Source organism: Salmo salar, chromosome ssa04 (genome assembly GCF_905237065.1).
Source record: "Salmo salar chromosome ssa04, Ssal_v3.1, whole genome shotgun sequence".
Classification (NCBI taxonomy): domain Eukaryota; kingdom Metazoa; phylum Chordata; class Actinopteri; order Salmoniformes; family Salmonidae; genus Salmo; species Salmo salar.
The window spans coordinates 75783622-75804429 of NC_059445.1; the positions used below are offsets into that span (position 1 = coordinate 75783622).

The 20808-nt window shown below is 41.4% G+C and overlaps 1 protein-coding gene across 1 annotated transcript in view; it reads right to left on the minus strand.

Moving 5' to 3' along the window:
• The window catches only part of LOC106603846 (gamma-aminobutyric acid receptor subunit beta-2), a 111959-nt gene that overhangs the window by 23710 nt on the left and 67441 nt on the right, over positions 1–20808 (minus strand). The window contains exon 5 of the mRNA XM_014198033.2: positions 15122–15204. Coding sequence (XP_014053508.1) covers positions 15122–15204 — 83 coding nt within the window. The remainder of the gene's footprint in view (positions 1–15121; positions 15205–20808) is intronic.

Sequence of the window (20808 nt, forward strand, 5' to 3'; positions counted from 1 at the left end):
TAACATTCCTGCTTACAAGCAAAAATTAAAGCAGGAAGCACCAGTGACTCGGTCTCTAAAAAAGTGGTCAGATGAAGCAGATGCTAAACTACAGGACTGTTTTGCTATCACAGACTGGAACATGTTCCGGGATTCTACCGATGGCATTGAGGAGTACACCACATCAGTCACTGGCTTTACCAATAAGTGCATCGAGGACGTCTTCCCCACAGTGACTGTACGTACATACCCCAACCAGAAGCCATGGATTACAGGCAACATTCGCACTGAGCTAAAGGGTAGAGCTGCCGCTTTCAAGGTGCGGGACTCTAACCCGGAAGCTTACAAGAAATCCTGCTATGCCCTGAGACGAACCATCAAACAGGCAAAGCGTCAATACTGGGCTAAGATTGAATCATACTACACCGGCTCCGACGCTCGTCTTATGTGGCAGGGCTTGCAAACTACTACAGACTACAAAGGGAAGCACAGCCGCGAGCTGCCCAGTGACACGAGCCTACCAGACGAGCTAAATCACTTCTATGCTTGCTTCGAGGCAAGCAACACTGAGGTATGCATGAGAGCATCAGCTGTTCCGGACGACTGTGTGATCACGCTCTCCGTAGCCGATGTGAGTAAGACCTTGAAACAGGTCAACATACACAAGGCTGCGGGGCCAGACGGATTACCAGGACGTGTGCTCCGGGCATGTGCTCCGGGCATGTGCTGACCAACTGGCAGGTGTCTTCACTGACATTTTCAACATGTCCCTGATTGAGTCTGTAATACCAACATGTTTCAAGCAGACCACCATAGTCCCTGTGCCCAAGAACACAAAGGCAACCTGCCTAAATGACTACAGACATGTAGCACTCACGTCTGTAGCCATGAAGTGCTTTGAAAGGTTGGTAATGGCTCACATCAACACCATTATCCCAGAAACCCTAGACCCACTCCAATTTGCATACCGCCCAAACAGATCCACAGATGATGCAATCTCTATTGCACTCCACACTGCCCTTTCCCACCTGGACAAAAGGAACATTTATGTGAGAATGCTATTCATTGACTACAGCTCAGCGTTCAACACCATAGTACACTCAAAGCTCATCGCTAAGCTAAGGATCCTGGGACTAAACACCTCCCTCTGCAACTGGATCCTGGACTTCCTGACGGGCCGCCCCCAGGTGGTGAGGGTAGGTAGCAACACATCTGCCACGCTGATCCTCAACCCTGCATCTCCCCAGGGGTGCATGCTCAGTCCCCTCCTGTACTCCCTGTTCACCCACGACTGCACGGCCTGGCACGACTCCAACACCATAATTAAGTTTGCAGACGATATAACAGTGGTAGGCCTGATCACCGACAACGACGAGACAGCCTATAGGGAGGAGGTCAGAGACCTGGCCGGGTGGTGCCAGAATAACAACCTATCCCTCAACGTAACCAAGACTAAGGAGATGATTGTGGACTACAGGAAAAGGAGGACCGAGCACGCCCCATTCTCATCAATGGGGCTGTAGTGGAGCAGGTTGAGAGCTTCAAGTTCCTTGGTGTCCACATCAACAACAAACTAGAATGGTCCAAACACACCAAGACAGTCGTGAAGAGTGCACGACAAAGCCTATTCCCCCTCAGGAAACTAAAAAGATTTGGCATGGGTCCTGAGATCCTCAAAATGTTCTACAGCTGCAACATTGAGAGCATCCTGACCGGTTGCACCACTGCCTGGTACGGCAATTGCTCGGTCTCTGACCGCAAGGCACTTCAGAGGGTAGTGCATACGGCGCAGTACATCACTGGGGCTAAGCCGCATGCCATCCAGGACCTCTACACCAGGCGGTGTCAGAGGAAGGCCCTAACAATTGTCAAAGACCCCAGCCACCCCAGTCATAGACTGTTCTCTCTACTACAGCATGGCAAGCGGTACCGAAGTGCCAAGTCTAGGACAAAAAGGCCTCTCAACAGTTTTTACCCCCAAGCCATAATACTCCTGAACAGGTAATCAAATGGCTACCCGGACTATTTGCATTGTGTGCCCCCCCAACCCCTCTTTTTACGCTGCTGCTACTCTCTGTTTATCATATATGCATAGTCACTTTAACTATACATTAATGTACATACTACCTCAATTGGGCCGACCAACCAGTGCTCCTGCACATTGGCTAACCGGGCTATCTGCATTGTGTCCCACCCACCACCTGCCAACCCCTACTTTACGCTACTGCTACTCTCTGTTCATCATATATGCATAGTCACTTTAAACATATTTACATGTACATACTACCTCAATCAGCCTGACTAACCGGTGTCTGTATGTAGCCTCGCTACTTTTATAGCCTCGCTACTGTATATAGCCTGTCTTTTTACTGTTGTTTTATTTCTTTACCTACCTATTGTTCACCTAATACCTTTTTTGCACTATTGGTTAGAGCCTGTAAAATAGAATTTCACTGTAAGGGCCACACCTGTTGTATTCAGCGCACATGACAAATAAACTTTGATTTGATTTGAACAATAATCGACAAGACCATGGTGAACAAAGGGCACATGTACAGTTGATGTCGGAAGTTTACATACACTTAGGTTGGAGTCATTAAACCTCGTTTTTCAACCACTCCACAAATTTCTTGTAAACAAACTATAGTTTTGGCAAGTCGGTTAGAACATCTACTTTGTGCATGACACGAGTAATTTTTCCAACAATTATTTAGAGACAGATTATTTCACTTATTTCACTTGTATCACAATTCCAGTGGGTCAGAAGTTTACATACACTAAGTTGACTGTGCCTTTAAACAACTTGGAAAATTCCAGAAAATAATGTCATGGCTTTAGAAGCTTCTGATAGGCTAATTGACATCATTTGAGTCAATTGGAGGTGTACCTGTGGATGTATTTCAAGGCCTACCTTCAAACTCAGTGCCTCTTTGCTTGACATCATGGGAATATCAAAAGAAATCAGCCAAGACCTCAGAAAGAAATTGCAGACCTCCACAAGTCTGGTTCATCCTTGGGAGCAATTTCCAAACGCCTGAAGGTACCACGTTCATCTGTACAAACAATAGTACGCAAGTATAAACACCATGGGACCACGCAGCCGTCATACCGCTCAGGAAGGACACGTGTTCTGTCTCCTAGAGATGAACGTACTTTGGTGCGAAAAGCGCAAATCAATCCCAGAACAACAGCAAAGGAACTTGTGAAGATGCTGGAGGAAACAGGTACAAAAGTTTCTATATCCAAAGTAAAACACGTCCTATATCGACATGAGCTGAAAGGCCGCTCAACAAGGAAGAAGCCACTGCTCCAAAACTGCCATAAGAAAGCCAGACTACGTTTTGCAACTGCACATGTGGACAAAGATCATACTTTTTGGAGAAATGTCCTCTGGTCTGATGAAACAAAAAAAGAACTGTTTGGCCATAATGACCATCGTTATGTTTGGAGGAAAAAGGGGGACACTTGCAAGCCAGAGAACACCATCACAACCATGAAGCATGGTGGTGGCAGCATCATGTTGTGGTGGTGCTTTGCTGCAGGAGGGACTGGTGCACTTCACAAAATAGATGGCATCATGAGGGAGGAAAATTATTTGGATATATTGAAGCAACATCTCAAGACATCAATCAGGAAGTTAAAGCTTAGTCGCTAATGGGTCTTCCAAATGGACAATGACCCCAAGCATACTTCCAAAGTTGTGTCAAAATGACTTAAGGACAACAAAGTCAAGGTATTGGAGTGGCCCTGACCCCAAGCCCTCACCTCAATCCTATAGAAAATGTGTGGGCAGAACTGAAAAAGCATGTGTGAGCAAGGAGTCCTACAAACCTGACTCAGTTACACCAGCTCTGTCAGGAAGAATGGGCCAATATTCACCCAACCTATTGTGGGAAGCTTGTGGAAGGTTACCTGAAACGTTTGACCCAAGTTAAACAATTTAAAAGCAATGCTACCAAATACTAATTGATTGTACGTAAACTTCTGACCCACTGGGAATCTGATAGAAATAAAAGCTGAAATAAATCATTCTCTCTACTATTATTGTGACATTCCACATTCTTAAAATAAAGTGGTGATCCTAACTGGCCTAAAACAGGGATTTTTCAATAGGATTAAATGTCAGAAATTGTGAAAAACTTTGTTTAAATGTATTTGGCTAAGGTGTATGTAAACTTCCGACTTCAACTGTATACAAATACAATCAGTGGGAATAGGGGCCAGGTGTGCGCAATGAAAGTTCCAGACGGATCCGTGACACTGTATTTTTTTTGTGTGTGTGGTATCAATGAAGGTATTTGATTGGGGAATGGGACACCTTTTCATGATGGGAAATGAATGCATCAATAAATGTGGGGAAACAGAAGACCTGTAGAAAAAAATCTGTTTGGTTTAAATTCCCCTGGTGCAACTGCATGGTATTTGCCACTATAACGAGTCTGGACTATGACCAATTAATCGATATCAATGCAGTTAAACAGGATTAATGTAAAATTATTAATTATGTTGGCTTACACTTATGGTACTACCAAGGCCATTTCATGATGATTATTATGGTCGTGTCAATCATGCTATATACTTAGGCTATTGTAACAAGGCATATGCCAGCATTGTAGACCAACTGTCTCTGCCCAGAGACCTACTAGGCTTTCATGACAATGGCCGTTAGAGCTCACTTTGCCACATATGAGCCCTGGTTAGAGTCCCTGTTGCAGCTTTCACTTTCTTCTGCTACATTGGTGGCAGCGTTGGGACCACCTCCAGCTCACGTCTAGTTATGATATCTAGTGGTTGAAAGCATTCTGTTTTTCAACATTGTGCTGGGTGTAATTCCATTGATATATCTAGTGAACAATGGGTAAGCAACAATGGGCGTGACGGATAGAAGTAGTCACTACAGGTGTGATTTACATTTTACATTTTAGTAATTTAGCAGACGCTCTTATCCAGAGCGACTTACAGTAGTGATACATCCAAGTTGCCTGAAGCTGAATGGAAAGTGCTATGCTCTGACCAGTTATTCAGAAGAAAATCCCCTATTACTGTCTAATTTACATAAGTTAACTTACCAGTGTGGGCCCAAAACAAACACATTCTACAGATTTAGAAACTACCTGTTTAAAGTATTATTACAACCATGGTGTTCTGTTGTTGCGGAAGCTTATATATCTAATAACCTGACAATGATCCACATCATATGGGTAGACAAATAATGGAAGTGTGTTATGCAGCTAAACACAACTGTCCTTTTTTTAGGATGCAAACCAGTAATATGAATCACTGTTGATCCATCCTGTCCTGATCTAATGAGATGGATGTAGGATTTTCTACGGCCTAGAATTGAGGCCTTTCGCAGTCATGAAGGACGAAGCTAGGCCCCTCTTGTTTCTCATTGGCGAAGACTGAACTCAAGTTAGGGGTTGTATGTCAGACTCTCTTACACCACTTTGCCCAACATGTTATACCCCAGAGGTTGTAAATAAACCCTTTTTAAGGTGATATAACTTGTATCATTATTATAGGGCTGTGAAACCCATAGCCGAATGGCTTCAGACTGAGCATGTCTCACTGGAAATTGCTGCTGACATAGCTTAGGTTTAGGGTATTTCATTAATTTCACACTCTCCTATGCCACTATTACCAACATCTTATACTCCATAGGTTATAAATAAACAATTATTAAGGTGATATATCGTTATTACAGGGCTGTAAAACACATGGTTTCAGACTGAACATTTCTCACTATTTATTTAGGGAGAGCAATTTCCATTTTATAACAGGTAGTGTCCATTTATTTACAATAGTGTGTTGATTAATTATTGATTTCTTCAGTGGAAATACAGAATATGTATAAAAATGCCAAATATACCAAAAGCTAAATCAAGCAGAGATTTATGACTATTTAACCATGTTAATCACTACTGAAACATGCAAACTACAAACATTTAACCAGTTAAAGATAATGAATACATAACACATATTTTATAAAAAATTATTCATACAAAAGAGTTGGCTATAATATGAGTACAAACAAAGTGAGGGTGTGTATATGTGTGTAAGTGTTTGTGTATTATGGTGTGTATTATAATTTCCCATCATAAAAATGCATCCCCATTCCCCAATCAAATACCTTCATCAATACCAACAAAACAAATCTGGCAACCCTCATAAAATTTGTCCTTGCCTTGTATTAAATGCATTATGAAGAAAATGTTGTAATGTAGGCTCCATGAAATATGAAATGCGTTATGAAGAAAATAATGTAGGCCTATTGTTGCCTACATGAAAAATGGGCATTTCTGACTTCAAGTGCACCAGTATCCCAAAGTAGTAAGTGAAAACAAGCATAGAAAACAGTTTTGGCATTATTAAAATACAAAACAAATGTAAGGCTACTATTATATTATGATTATTTCGGTGACAACCTGGTGGATTAACAATATTGGGTTGTTAACAAGTTTTTTTTTTTATATGAATAAATGTGGGACACAAAAAAGGCAGTGTAGAAAACCATTGCCCATCATGCATTGTTCTAATAACTTTCAAAAGACTGTTCTGAAGTTTGCCTCCCCAAAAAGTATGTTCCTATGAATTAAGTTGCACCAAAAATGTTGTCGTTTCCTACTAATTAAGCCACACCAAAAATGAGCAAAAACACAAAATCTGCTGAAATACTTTTTTGTACATATTTGCACGAATTGAGTGTTAGATTGTGTTGAATTTTAGCAAATTGACAAGTGAATCCTGGAGGTTTGCTCTCTTAGGGCCAAATACTAACTTGAGAGGTGCACTTCACTTGGAAACTGTGTAAATAATGTAATCCTATCGAGTTACACAGATGGATTTTCAGTTAGGATTCATGGGAAAACTGGCCTCGAACAAATTAAAACTTTATGCTAGGAGTTGCACACATCCCTTGGTTCATACATGAATACACCATCATCAAACATAAATGAAAAGTAAACCAAAAGCAGAGGCCAAGCCTAATTGAAGTCTGTAAAGTATACATTGAGTCAGAGAGAGTCTCAGAAATACCATCAAAGGGCTACACCGGGGGACTTAAGAGCCAAGTTTCAGACTTAACAATGCATGGGAAGGTCTGCTGCTCTTTTCAAATTTAACTGGACAGAGCACAGGAAAATCAGAGTCAGAGTCTCAAACAACTGACGCTTTTTCCCCTGCATGTGCTTGAGAGGCTCCTCTAAAATATAACTAAAATGAATGTTTGATACCCACGGTTCAAAGTTACTTTAATCTTATTCCTGGTGTCCAATTAAAAGTGTCTCTAAAGTCCGACAGCGCGCAGCGAGCTGTCTTCAGTTCAGCTGGTTGGCAAACCTGCAGGAGCTGTGATGGGAAGATCTAAGGCGCAGAATAAACTCCAGTGTACAAACTGTTCAGACCCCAGAGGACATTTGTGGTTTCTAAAATAGGATCTGATAGCAGTGACGCTCCGTACGTTGTGCACCGCTGGTGCAGAAAATGTAACTATTACTTGGTGGAATTTTGAGCTTAGATGAGGGTTTCATTGTGACAACACTGACAACAGCGTAAAATCACCATAATAATGAGGCATCGCTTCCACTCTTGCCATCTTAGAAAGAAAAACAATAAGTACGTACATTTGGGGTGGCAGGTAGCCTAGTGGTTAGAGCGTTGGGCCAGTAACTGAAAGGTTGCTAGATCGAATCCCCAAGCTGACAAGGTCAAAATCTGTCGTTCTGAACAAGGCAGTTAACCCACTGTTCCTAGGCTGTTGTCATGACGTTGCCCTCTTTGGACACAGTGAGCACCATCTCCCTCTGTCTCCTCCACCCAAGCTGCTGTGGTCAGAGAGGTTGTAAATTCCTGGAGGAGACTATCTCCTCATGGCCACAGTATAGAGAGGGAGTGAGTTTTCATAGAGAGAACAAAGGAATTTCTTCCACCTCACAGAACTGGAGGTCCGAACAATATTTATGTTCTGGAGAATCTATAAAAGTTCGGTGAAGAATCCAGCTACGAACTGTTCCGTTTGGTACAATTTTGTGAAACTCATGAGAGACAGTACGGCCACATTACCATAACGCTGTTTATATAATAGCCTCAGTTATGAGGCTTACATCTAATTGTTGTATAAAATGAATGAGTGAGCATGGAACTGTTTGTGAAATTGTGTAATGTGATTTTGGACTGTTTAATGAAGGAAACTCCAATTCCCTTTTGGGCTTTAACTAAATCAGAGGACCGCCCATGAGCACAGTTATGGTCTGGCGTCATGGGACAGGCCCTTTCCTGCTCTTCCGAATAAATCCCCCACCTAGGTTTTCTATCACCAGACCAGCTTACCTCGATAACAAGAGGGCCAAGGTTTGAGACCAGACCAAGCTTACCTCAATTACGAGATGGCTAAAGGTTGCAGACCATGCATTTCTCTTGCTGAACTTTTAACCATACCACATGGTTAAACTCTTAGACTATCGATACCGACAGAATAAAAACAAGTCTGATATTAATTACTAGTCTGCAGCTAGGAATTCGGTATCATTGAACGCGAAGACCAACAACCGCCGAAACACCTATTCTATAACGACATGAATGAATGTCACTCTGAACTAACCATTCTAACCACGACAGAGAGAGAGAGCGGACAAACTCTCCAACAGAAACAAACTTTTCAACAGAGATCCCGACGACACACTGAGCGTAAATATATATATTGATTGCAATTATTCCCAAATGAGTGAGCGTTCATGTGCAAAGGGTTAGCATTTCATTTGTTATAATTATCAACTCTGTAGTGCCTTCTCAGCTGACCCCCACTCCCATTTTGTCTAACAAGCCGCCATGCCGGTTTAGCCCACTAGGGCACATTCTATAATTTCCTTGTAACCATATCTACTGTTTGTTATGCATTTCTGTGAATTACCTAGTTAGTAAATAAATTATTTTAAGACAATTGATGTATAGATGACTCATAGTGAAGACTGGGTTCATGCAGATAACCAACAATTTACGACATTTGGAATGAGACTAACGTGAGGTAAATAATAATTCATTAATTCGAAGACTAATTGATCAGATATTAAAATATCTGAAAGTTATATTAGGAAAATTATAACTTTGTAATCTGAATATTTTCCTTGGTGCCCCGACTTCCTAGTTAATTACAGTTACATGATTAATCAGTTTAATCGCGTAATAATAATTACAGAGTTATTTGATAAATAAGTCTTCAGTTTAATGATGCCAAAGACACGACACCGTCATAGTAAATAAGAATTTGTTCTCAACTGACTTGCCTAGTAAAATAAACAGAGAGAAGGCTGGATTGTGGGTCTACTAGTGGCATAATTGTCCTCTAAAATGGTGCAATTATCTCTCTTTTTATTTCAAAATATGTTATTTAAACACCTCTTTTTTTCTCTGACCACCCACAGTCTGGGTCTACACTATACTGAATAATAAGGAATATACTGAATGTTGCTTTGATACCGTATTTGTAAACTCAGCAAAAAAAGAAACGTCCTCTCACTGTCAATTGCGTTTATTTTCACCAAACTTAACATGTGTAAATATTTGTATGAACATAACAAGATTCAACAACTGAGACATAAGCTGAACAAGTTCCACAGACATGTGACTAACAGAAATGGAATAATGTGTCCCTGAACAAAGGGGGGTCAAAATCAAAAGTAACAGTCAGTATCTGGTGTGGCCACCAGCTGCATTAAGTACTGCAGTGCATCTTCTCCTCATGGACTCCACCAGGTTTGCCAGTTCTTGCTGTGAGATGTTACCCCACTCTTCCACCAAGGCATCTGCAAATTCCCAGACATTTGTGGGGGGAATGGCCCTAGCCCTCACCCTCCGATCCAACAGGTCCCAGACGTGCTCAATGGGATTGAGATCGGGCTCTTCTCTGGCCATGGCAGGACGCTGACATTCCTGTCTTGCAGGAAATCACGCACAGAACGAGTGGTAGGGATTGTTGCATTGTCATGCTGGAGGGTCATGTCAGGATAAGCCTGCAGGAAGGGTACCACATGAGGGAGGAGGATGTCTTCCCTGTAACTCACTGCAATGACAACAAGCTCAGTCCGATGATGCTGTGACACACTGCCCCAGACCATGACGGACCCTCCACCTCCAAATTGATCCCGCTCCAGAGTACAGGCCTCAGTTTAACGCTCATTCCTTCGACGATAAACGCAAATCCGACCATCACCCCTGGTGAGACAAAACTGCGACTCGTCAGTGAAGAGCACTTTTTGCCAGTCCTGTCTGGTCCAGCGACGGTGGGTTTGTGTCCATAGGTGATGTTGTTGCCGGTGATGTCCGGTGAGCATCTGCCTTAAAACAGGCCTACAAGCCCTCAGTCCAGCCTCTCTCAGCCTATTGCAGTCTGAGCACTGATGGAGGGATTGTGTGTTCCTGGTGTAACTCGGGCAGTTGTTGTTGCCATCCTGTACCTGTCCTGCAGGTGTGATGTTCAGATGTACCGATCCTGTGCAGGTCTCGTTACACGTGGTCTGTCGCTGCGAGGACGATCAGCTGTCCGTCCTGTCTCCCTGTAGCGCTGTCTTAGGCGTCTCACAGTACGGACATTGCAATTTATTGCCCGGGCACATCTGCTGTCATCATGCCTCCTTGCAGCATGCCTAAGGCACATTCACGCAGATGAGCAGGGACCCTGGGCATCTTTCTTTTGGTGTTTTTCAGAGTCAGTAAAAAGGACTCTTTAGTGTCCTAAGTTTTCATAACTGTGACCTTAATTGCCTACCATCTATAAGCTGTTAGTGTTTTCACGACCGTTCCCACAGGTGCATGTTCATTAATTGTTTATGGTTCATTGAACAAGCATGGGAAACAGTGTTTAAACCCTTCTGAATTATCTTTGAAAGACAGGGTCCTGAAAAAGGCACGTTTTTGCTGAGTGTATTACAGTAGGTGTGAATTAATTATACTCTATACATCTGGCAGCACGATTTATACAGTGGACTAGTCCATACAGTATGCTTTACTAATGAAGTACTGTGTGCGTGTGAAATTCATAAGCATGTACTATACTATGCAACGACTATAACATTTTGAGTTTGACATTGTTGAATAATGCAGTCCAAGGTTATCACTTCCTAGATATAGGTTATGTGGCCTATTGTACTACTGCCCAGATTTGCAAACATTATAGAGAAGCTGGGAAGAAACAACACAACAAATGTAGCTTGACAGGAGGTGTTTTGTAAGGTCATAAACTAGCACTCATGCAATATTGCTGAAAGTCACCCAGCACTGTGCAGTGACATGGGTCAGTTGTTCTTTAATATAAAGTAGCCACACACGGCCACTCTGCTAGACATACTGTGTTGTTGTATTGACAAGTAAAAACAGCATTTAGACAACAAAACTCACTTAACACATGATTCCATGAAAAAGGCATTTCCCTTAAATGACACATTAGTGTCCCTGCCCAGCAATGAGCCACATAGAGGAGAGGCAGACTATCCAAAATAACTGCTTCCACTGTCCACCTTCAGGGCACAAGTCTCATCTCATCACACTCCTACTCCCAGGAGGGAAAAGTCCGCTCCAGAGATGTATTTCATTACAACCAAATTAGTATGAAGACAGAGGGGCTTATAACTGGAACAATTTATAGAAGGGGAGACTAAATAACTGTATCACGCTAATTGTATAGTGCATATTACGTGCTCACACTAATGATTAAAGTAATTTACACAGAAGTGTTGAATAGTTATTATTGCTTGTAGGCTTATACTCTATCTAGGGGCCTTCTTTTATCCAGCCAAACTTTCTGAGGCTTTATCCTCTCTTCCCTCCTTCCTTCTGAACCTGACAAGGCTTTCATCTGACACTTTGTGATATTGTCAGAAGACGTCTGAACTAGCAACACATCAGCTCTGACAGGGATAAAGGAAAATACACATGGAGCTGAAAGACTATATTCCAAAGACATGCATGCCTAAAACAGACAGATAAGACAATAACGTTATTATCCCCATGGGGACATGTTGTTTGCAGCTCTGTGTACAATAAATACAACCAGTGCGATTCTTACAGTAGGTGTTTCAATGGTACACTACTAAACACATTATACATGTCAGAACATGGTCAATTACATTGTCAAGTGTAGGCCAGCCCACTGGACCTGCTAGTGATTGTCATTCAGCAGCCTTATTGCCACTAGGATAAAGGACTGTTTCACCTCATATAAAATAAAAAAATAAAAACACTTAACCAGCCCCCCTCCCTCTAGCTCTGACTCTACTGACAACTACGTTATTGAGGAAAAATGTACTTTCTATGCCTGTGATATGTGGTTGTCCCACCGAGCTTTCTTAAGATGAACGCACTAACTGTAAGTTGCTCTGGATAACAGCGTCTGCTAAATGACAAAAATGGAAACGTTTGACTCTATTTATTTTATTGCTTGGTGCCCTGGTATAGAGCAAGGGTTCCCAAACTGTTTCACTAGGGCCCCCCTTCCAGCATCGGGGAACATACCGCTCACCCCCCGCCCCCTTCAAACACGCCACGTCTATTTCTATGGGCACAGGCACTGTTCATGACACAAACTGTTCACACCCCTCTTGTTGGTGGAGAACATTTTGCAGGATTAAAGATTATTTCCTGAAATTGTACACATTTTGTCATGGGATGCAAAGAAAATGTTGCAGTTTTAAAGCTCATTCTATACATCTAAAGTGTATTCGTGTGATATTTCAGGGACAAAAAAATTACAACAAAATCTATGGACTAAAAAACTGACATGGGCTAGTTTATCTGGACATTTCCAACAAGTTATGGTATGCAATGACTAACATGACAAGAGGAATTGATGATGCACTACCCAATTTCTTGTCCATTCTACTATTACAACTTTAAAGAGTAAGTTTAAAGCCGGACTGAATTATTAAATACTACTTAATCAGCATCTCATTTCACATTTCAACACCCACTTCCTAGGGGACTTTTAATTGGGATTTACAACATGCCCTTTGAGTATGTTTCTTCCCTCCTATTCTATTTTATTCAATAGGCAGCAGACCTTTACAAGTTACAAAACAAGAACATTATGATTCATGTTATATCAATGCTTCTTTGTATGGTAATTGAATAATTCTAATAAATGAATGAACTTCTGAAAAAGGAAAAAAGAAAACAAACAAATGGTGGGGTTTTCTTTGCAGCACGATGCAGCAACAATAACCTTTCCTGTAAAACGTCACATTCTGCATTTAAAGAATGCTATTTAAATCAGGTTCAGCTATTTAGTTTTAGTCCAAAACAATTACACTACGAATTTGAATTTGATGAATTTGATGAAAATCTAACACAAAATAAAATACACTTGAAAGTTCTGCTTCTACTGTCAAAGCTGGTTACAAACTGAGCGTGATTCAGTGGTTATATTTCAGAGGTATTAAGGGAGATAGGTGCGATCAACCTGTCATACTCCCTAGAAAAAAAGCCAAGCAGAGAGTGGGAGATGGAGAAAGACAGTGAGAGATGAGAGAGCGAGAGAGCGAGAGAGCGAGAGAGAGAGAGACGAGAGAGAGAGAGAGAGAGAAATATGGGGGGAGTTAAAGAGAAAGAGAAGAGGGGAATCAAGACAAGATAGACCAGGACGGCTGCTGAGTTGGAAAGGCAGCACATCAGATCACAAAGGTGTCGGGTCTACAGAGCCAGAGCCCACATCACATTGCAGCTTCACAAACTCTGAATCCAGCAGCACAGATGAAACAGGAGAGGCCTCAGGTGTTTTTTAAAAACTTTATCAGGGAGAGATGCATTACATATTTGGTCCACACTGTCGCTGTTGTCAGCCACTAAAATGAAGGGGGAGGCTTTGTGTTAAAGAGCTGAATGTTGAATAACTAAGTGTTCTGTGAGGCTCTCTGTCCCTGGCTGTAATGCCTTCAGTCACTGAGACATGTCTGTTCAGCAGCTGAACAGGATCACACTGGAACTAACGTTTGCCTCCCCAAAAACTATACCCGACAAAGGCAAAACAGGTCCCAATTAGATTTGACTTGGCCATTTGTGTTCACAATGGTTGCACAATGTTCTTTAGTTCTGTCAAGATGAAGGTGAACATAATTAGGATAATGCAAACGTAGTGCTATTACCTCATGCTTTTGTGTTGCGTGACCTCTCAAATTGTAGCTGAATTGATTAATTGAAGAGGGGAAGATGATAACGGATATTTTTTATTGAAACGTTTCTATTTAGATTTATTCAAGTGATTAATGTTAACGTCAATGACTAAATTAGATGTATTAAAGTCCCCATGCAGTCTTTGTAATTGTATTTTTAAATCACTATATGTCTAGTAAAACACTGTGTTTATTTAATGAAAATAACTCCAAAATATTTGTTCTTGTTAATTTCCCTGAGATATTTACATATACAGCCCAGATTGGCTGATAGGATGGTCTAGAGCCCACCCCCTTACCCAGATGCAAAGTAATTTGTCTATGTCATGACATGTTCCATCCTACCTGAACAGGCTGAAATTCCAGGCATTGTTTTCAAACAGCTCTTACACAAAAAGGGCATAATTATCATTTTCATAATTCCAGTGTTATTTTGACCTCATAGTGCAAAAATGTCATAACAAAAAATAAAACAAGTTTTTAAAGGTTAATGAAAGCCCTTAAAGCATTTACCAAGCTGTTGAGAAAGAAATACACTTTTCAAAAAGCAGCATATAAAGTAGACCTTGGCAGCCTCTTTTTGTCTTAATATTTGTACACCATTGTAATGCAGAAATCCCTGAATTTCTGAAGTGATGCAACATAGTATTCTTGAATTGGGTGCTTTAGGTTTCACTGACAAATCTGCCGACAGGAAACACTATTAATTTCCCCTCATGAGGATTAATTTACTGTACATGTCCATGAGTAGTTTTTAATGCTTGAGATATTATTGTATTATAGTAACTGACTTGAAGTTGTGTCTTCAACTTTGTGGATTCCTTATACATACAGTACTAGTATAGACCATTGGTTTGGCACAGGTTGTTTCCCATTCATACCAATTCAAATAAATTGAAGTGAGTTGAATTGAATTGAAAGCGAGAAAGATAGATCAAATTAAATGTAATTGAGTTGAACTGAAAGTGAGAAAGATAGATACTCACAGCTCTCTATCTCCAGTGTGCAGTTTTGTTCGTCCAGCGGATATCGTCTCAGGTCCATCATACAAGCTGCTGTAGTGGTGATCCTGAAGGGGAAAAAGACATTGTCAAGAGTCAGTACAGACCAAGGATGTCATTTTGAAGGTTCAGGTGGTTTTGCCAATGGGATCCCAACTTCACGCTGTCATTTCTTAAGTGGAGCTTTAGGTCCAAGGAACCTGGGCCGAGTAGCATGAAGACATTCATTATTAGCTACAATCAAAATCTCAATCAGTATCTGGTACCTGTGTCTAGCAGATAACTACATCCTTGAAGTAAGGGCACATATTGCTACTTAATGGCTTTTTATAGCAGCATCAGGACGTTCTTCATAATCTTATTGCTCTCATATCTTGTCAGTGCACCGATAAAGTTAATAGTGTGATGAAGTCGACGATAACCATGAGCTGATATCGATCCCCATTTAAATCAACGTTTGGTAAATCTCTAGATTATCTCCATCTTGTTTAGCAGCTATATCACTGCTGCAGCAGCACTTCCAGAAAGATATTAGACAATTCAAATAACGAGCTAACTCATTTTCAATGTTTCCCAGACACGTGGCAAAGAAAGAAAACACGAACAACCTGGGATTTAACAGCAATGGACTTCGCGGAACTAACCGGTCTACAGTGGTGTATACTGTAAATAGAACAGGTGAGTAAACCTACAGCTGCACTCCTCAATATTCACTTTTCCTCTAGCCAACTCTCATTATGCAGTAGCCTGTGATGTCAGATAAATAAGCACTACACGACTATAGAACCACTAAACAAGCCGTACATGATTCTGCATCAGTGGGTGCAGCCCATGGATTTAAGGATTAAAAGGCCAAACCTAATCCTCATCCTAGATTCTTAAAATAATCCAACTGTACAAGTTCCCTTTACCTGGGAGGTGAATCACAGACTAGCTCACTACAGGGATTCCCAGGCCAGCTACTGATAATAGCCCCACACTATCTACATTTTTGAAAGATTTGTCATTTAAGCAAATGCTCTTATCCAGAATGAGTTACAGAGGTGATTGCATACATTTGTCATATTGGTCCCCCGTGGGAATTGAACACACAAACCTGGCATTACAAACACCATGCTCTACCAACTGAGCCAATATCTACACACAGCACTAAATCACTCGGTGACATACTGTAACCTCTGGCTACTGCTACACTACATCAGTATGCTTGTAGGAGCTTCACATAGATTGAGGGTCTTCAAATCTGGTCCTGAGGAGCTAGGTGTGCAAACTTTTATTCCAGCCCATTAATAAATTAATCCAATTCAAAATATCAACTAATTACGGTCTTCAGTCAACTAATTAGCTGAATCAGGTGTGTTACTGAAGGCCTGGAATGAAGCCCTGACAGCCAGTAGTTCTCCAGGACCAGTTGGAGAGCTCTGATGTAGTCGGATCATAAGCGACCTTGTGGTCTAACTTATAAAGGCAATGCTGAAAGCGAATATATTATTCAAAATAACCTTAGCACATCAAATACGTTAATATGAAAGCAGAATTGCCTTGAGGTCATATGTGAAAGCGTACTCTATGTATGTCAAAGGGTAGGCCTAAGAGTTCATGCTAGTAATTGTAAAAACTCTGGCTTACAGTCCATCTCTCATATTCTCACTGACACAGAGCCCACTAACAAGACATAGATATCCCAGGGAGGCAAGAGATGAGGGTGATGGTGAGAGGACGAACTCTTTTCATCTTGTAAAGATCGCAGCTGCCAGAATCGGTTGAGTGGGAAGAGTGCCTTAGGTGGAAGTCTACTGGCACAACTCAACGAGAACAAAGAAAATGGATGCCGTGAATACCTTGTGAAGAACTCGTTGAGATCTCAAAGTCAACTTCTCGTGCCCTCTAGTCAGTGTTGTGAAGATAACTTAATGACTGGAAATTAACTTGAAAAACAGAGCTGCATCGTACAGTGGAAAATATTGCAAATAGTTCTCTGCAAATGTGTAGCCTCCTCCAAAAACTGTCTGAAGTGTGTTTTAAATATTTACTGCCTTAATATCCAGATTATGAACATACATGTCCATTTCTTCTCTTGCAGAGTTCATTATCACCAGCATTAAAACTCACTCAGGGAAGTCCTTCAAATGGCAAATGGAAATCATATAACCCTGGAAAGGTGTAGAATGGATCTAGTTATAGGCCCCAGCTGCCAAACTGCCATTAAACCTGAGCACTATAATTATTTTAGAGGGTAAATACTGGTAGGCATAAAGAAGGGTGTCCAATCAAAAACACATATTATGTTAATTGTGTAGATAATCCTTTAAGTAAACCAATGGTCCAAATGTCATGTCTCATAATCGGTCTTAAAAGTGATTGGGTTTTTTACCCTTGCAGGATGGCAAAAATGGTGACTTACTTTAGTAAGGAAGTTGTACAGCATCACGTCAGCTAGGCTGGATGCTGTGCGAGAATAAAGGCTTTGTGACAGGCTCACTTTCCCGTTGAACTCATATTTTTTTCCGAATCCACAGGACATAAAACAATAAAAAGGTACAATAGATTTTGAGACATGACATTTTAGTATATACTTTTCATATTAATGCGAATTACCTGTTACTTTTAGAAGGCTTCTCACAAAAACAAGGGTAGCTCTGTGAAATTTCAATGGAGCACTGAGCGTACAGCAAGCTTTTTATTTTCAAAGCCTTTTACATTCAAATTCAGCTCGTGTCATGCTAATTTAGCTTTTTGCGACATGCAGAAATAACTTTGAAGACGAACACCTCACATGAAATCCTCAAACGTTGCTGCGAAAAAGCGGCACCGTTCTGTCAGCAGAGCCCAGTGCTTATTAATGGATTTATTAGGTCACGAAATCTGACATTTTGGATATGCTTTTGAACAATTCAGAACATGAATAATCCTATTTGTCTTGGAAAATATATTTTATAACATAAGGCAGTGAAATTTCATCACCAAAGCGGGTTTTCACCCACTCTGAGCAGAGTGGGTGAAAAAAAGATCTATAAGTGTGTAGATTAAAATCAACAGTCCATCTGGGGTGACCGGTCATTTCAACTAGTTTCTTGTTATAATGAGGTCATTTTTCAACCAGTTTTGCCCGCTGAGATGTTAAGCACTCTAGTCTGCTGACTCTGATCACATAAACAAACTCACATTTTCCACAGTCTGTGTTTGTGTTTGTACACACTCCTACTTGTAAGCCAAATGTCTGACCTACTGTGATGTTCTTTTAGAAAACACAATGCACTCTGAACGCATATTTAATTGGCTTTTAGGGTTCTGAATACTTGGCCGCCTTAGTCTACCCAGACTGAGTAGAATACTTTGAGAAATGTATTGAAATGGTAACTTTGGAGACTTGTCAAACATTTATGCAAGGTCTTGTGTGACCCAAGGGGGACAGGGCACCTTAAAAGCAAATGACTCTCTGTCTCTGTCTCTGTATACTGGGGGGCTTAAAGGGGAACACTCTGCCCTGTTGCAACTGGTTCAGAAATCCTGGGAGAGCTCTAGTTTGTGAAATTCAGACTCAAATACTGAATATATTGTATGTTTAAATTATAATTTGGTTGTTTTCAAAATTAGTTATTTAGTGCCAACACAGGGGACTTTTTATATTTGTACAAGAGGCCTGCCAGAGATTACACCAATACCATTTCCATCAGAAACAAGAGCATGATTCTACACTCTGTGAGTAAGACAGAATGATTACTCTGCTTATAACTAGGGACCAGAGTTGTTCTTGATCAGGTTGGTGGTCAGGAGAAACTTCTGGCCGGAACAAAGTCAATCATCCACACAGAGGGTAGGGCAGTCTTTATCATACTGGAACTGGTCCGAGTCCTACACTGTAATACCAGCCATGAGTGAATAGATAAGGTCAGCGTATTCATCAGGCAGAAGCAGGAACAGAAGGGGTTGATAGATGGGAGTCACTCTCTCTGGCTGTGGTCATGCGTGAGAAGAGAAGGTGGATGCCCACAGTGGGTGCTGCCAGCCTGCACGGCACCATGGGTAATCGTCTAAGCCCACCTGACGACACTGATACATCCCGGCCAGCGGAGAGGCTCAACTTGGAGCCCAATCCTCTGTGGTACAAGGGAGAGATAATCACCTCATCCCTGCCTCCTTCACACTTGTCCCTCTATATCACCCACCACTGTCCCTAGACTGCAGCCGAGCCGAGGCAAGGTCGATGCATCCTTCAGCTCTGCTCCACCACAGGAGTGAGCACTGGGTACAACACCCTCCATCTCTAAACACAGTCTGGAGATCTGGGCCAAGAATCACAGTCTGGAGATCTGGGCCAAGAATCTACTATAAGTTGGTAGCGTGGTCAACCACTAGTTGATTTCAAGTACTAGTATCTGGGCCATCTGGGTGCACTTGGGCCTTTTCTTCATATTTCCCATTAATCAGAATGACGGTATTCTCTCATGCCCTATTTCAGGTAGCTACACAGTTGGCGGTAGCGAGCAGGTTATTATTAAGCTAATTTGCCACAAATTAAATATGTATTACCATCGAATTATATGATGTTCTTGAGCACATTCAGGGGGCACACTTATAGTCGTGTTCTTTAGAATAGCACATTTTAGTGAACACATTGTTCATCATCACCGTCCTTCTCTACCAGAGAGATAACAGGCAACTTATTTGAGATCATGAAAGCAGACCAAAGAATGGTTGATTGATGCTCTCACAGTGGTAGCAAAGCGAAAATACTTTTGCATGAGTAATCGGCTGTCAAACCTGCATCATCACATGATGAAGGGTTTCAAGTGTAACATTTACATGCCGCAGAATGTCACTTTATGGTACCTGTGATGAGCAAAACATCTCATCTCAATACACTGAACACCTACTGTACTGTATTGTACCTATGCACACACTGGACTACACAGTGAGAGGGATTGGGGTTCTGTGAAACAGATCATCAGGCAGTGGAGTGTCCCATCAGATAATCTCCCATCAGGGAAACAGAAAACCAGGCCTGCAGATTCTCCATCTGATGTCACTTCGCCTGTCCATCTGATGTCACTTCGCCTGTCTTCGCCTTTGTTTATGTCTCTCAGATAATGTAGCACTGATCTACAACACTAGAGAAAATAGATATGGTAAACAGAAGCTTACAGGAGGGAGTATGGCACTGATTTGAGGCCGCATACAGATTGGGGTTGTATTTCTGTGTTTTTCTTACATTTTTTTATGTTTTATTTAACCTTTATTGAACTAGGCAAGTCAGTTAAGAACAAATTCTTATTACCAATGGCGGCCTACCAAAAAGCAAAAGGCCTCCTGCGTGGACGGGGGCTGGGATTTAAAATAAAAAATGTATAAAATATAAATATAGGACAAAACACACATCACGACAAGAGAGACCTAAGACAACAACATAGCAAGGCAGCAACACATGACAACTGTCACGACCGTCGTATAAATAATTGGACCAAGGCGCAGCGTGAGTAGAGTTCCACATTTTAATAATAGTGAAACTTCCAAAACAACAAAGATATAACGATCGTGAAAAATGTAGCGTACATAGACACTCATACAAAAACAATATCCCACATCGCAGGTGGGAAAAAGGAAACCCTAAGTATGGTCCCCAATTAGAGGTAACGATTCTCAGCTGCCTCCAATTGGGAACCATACACACA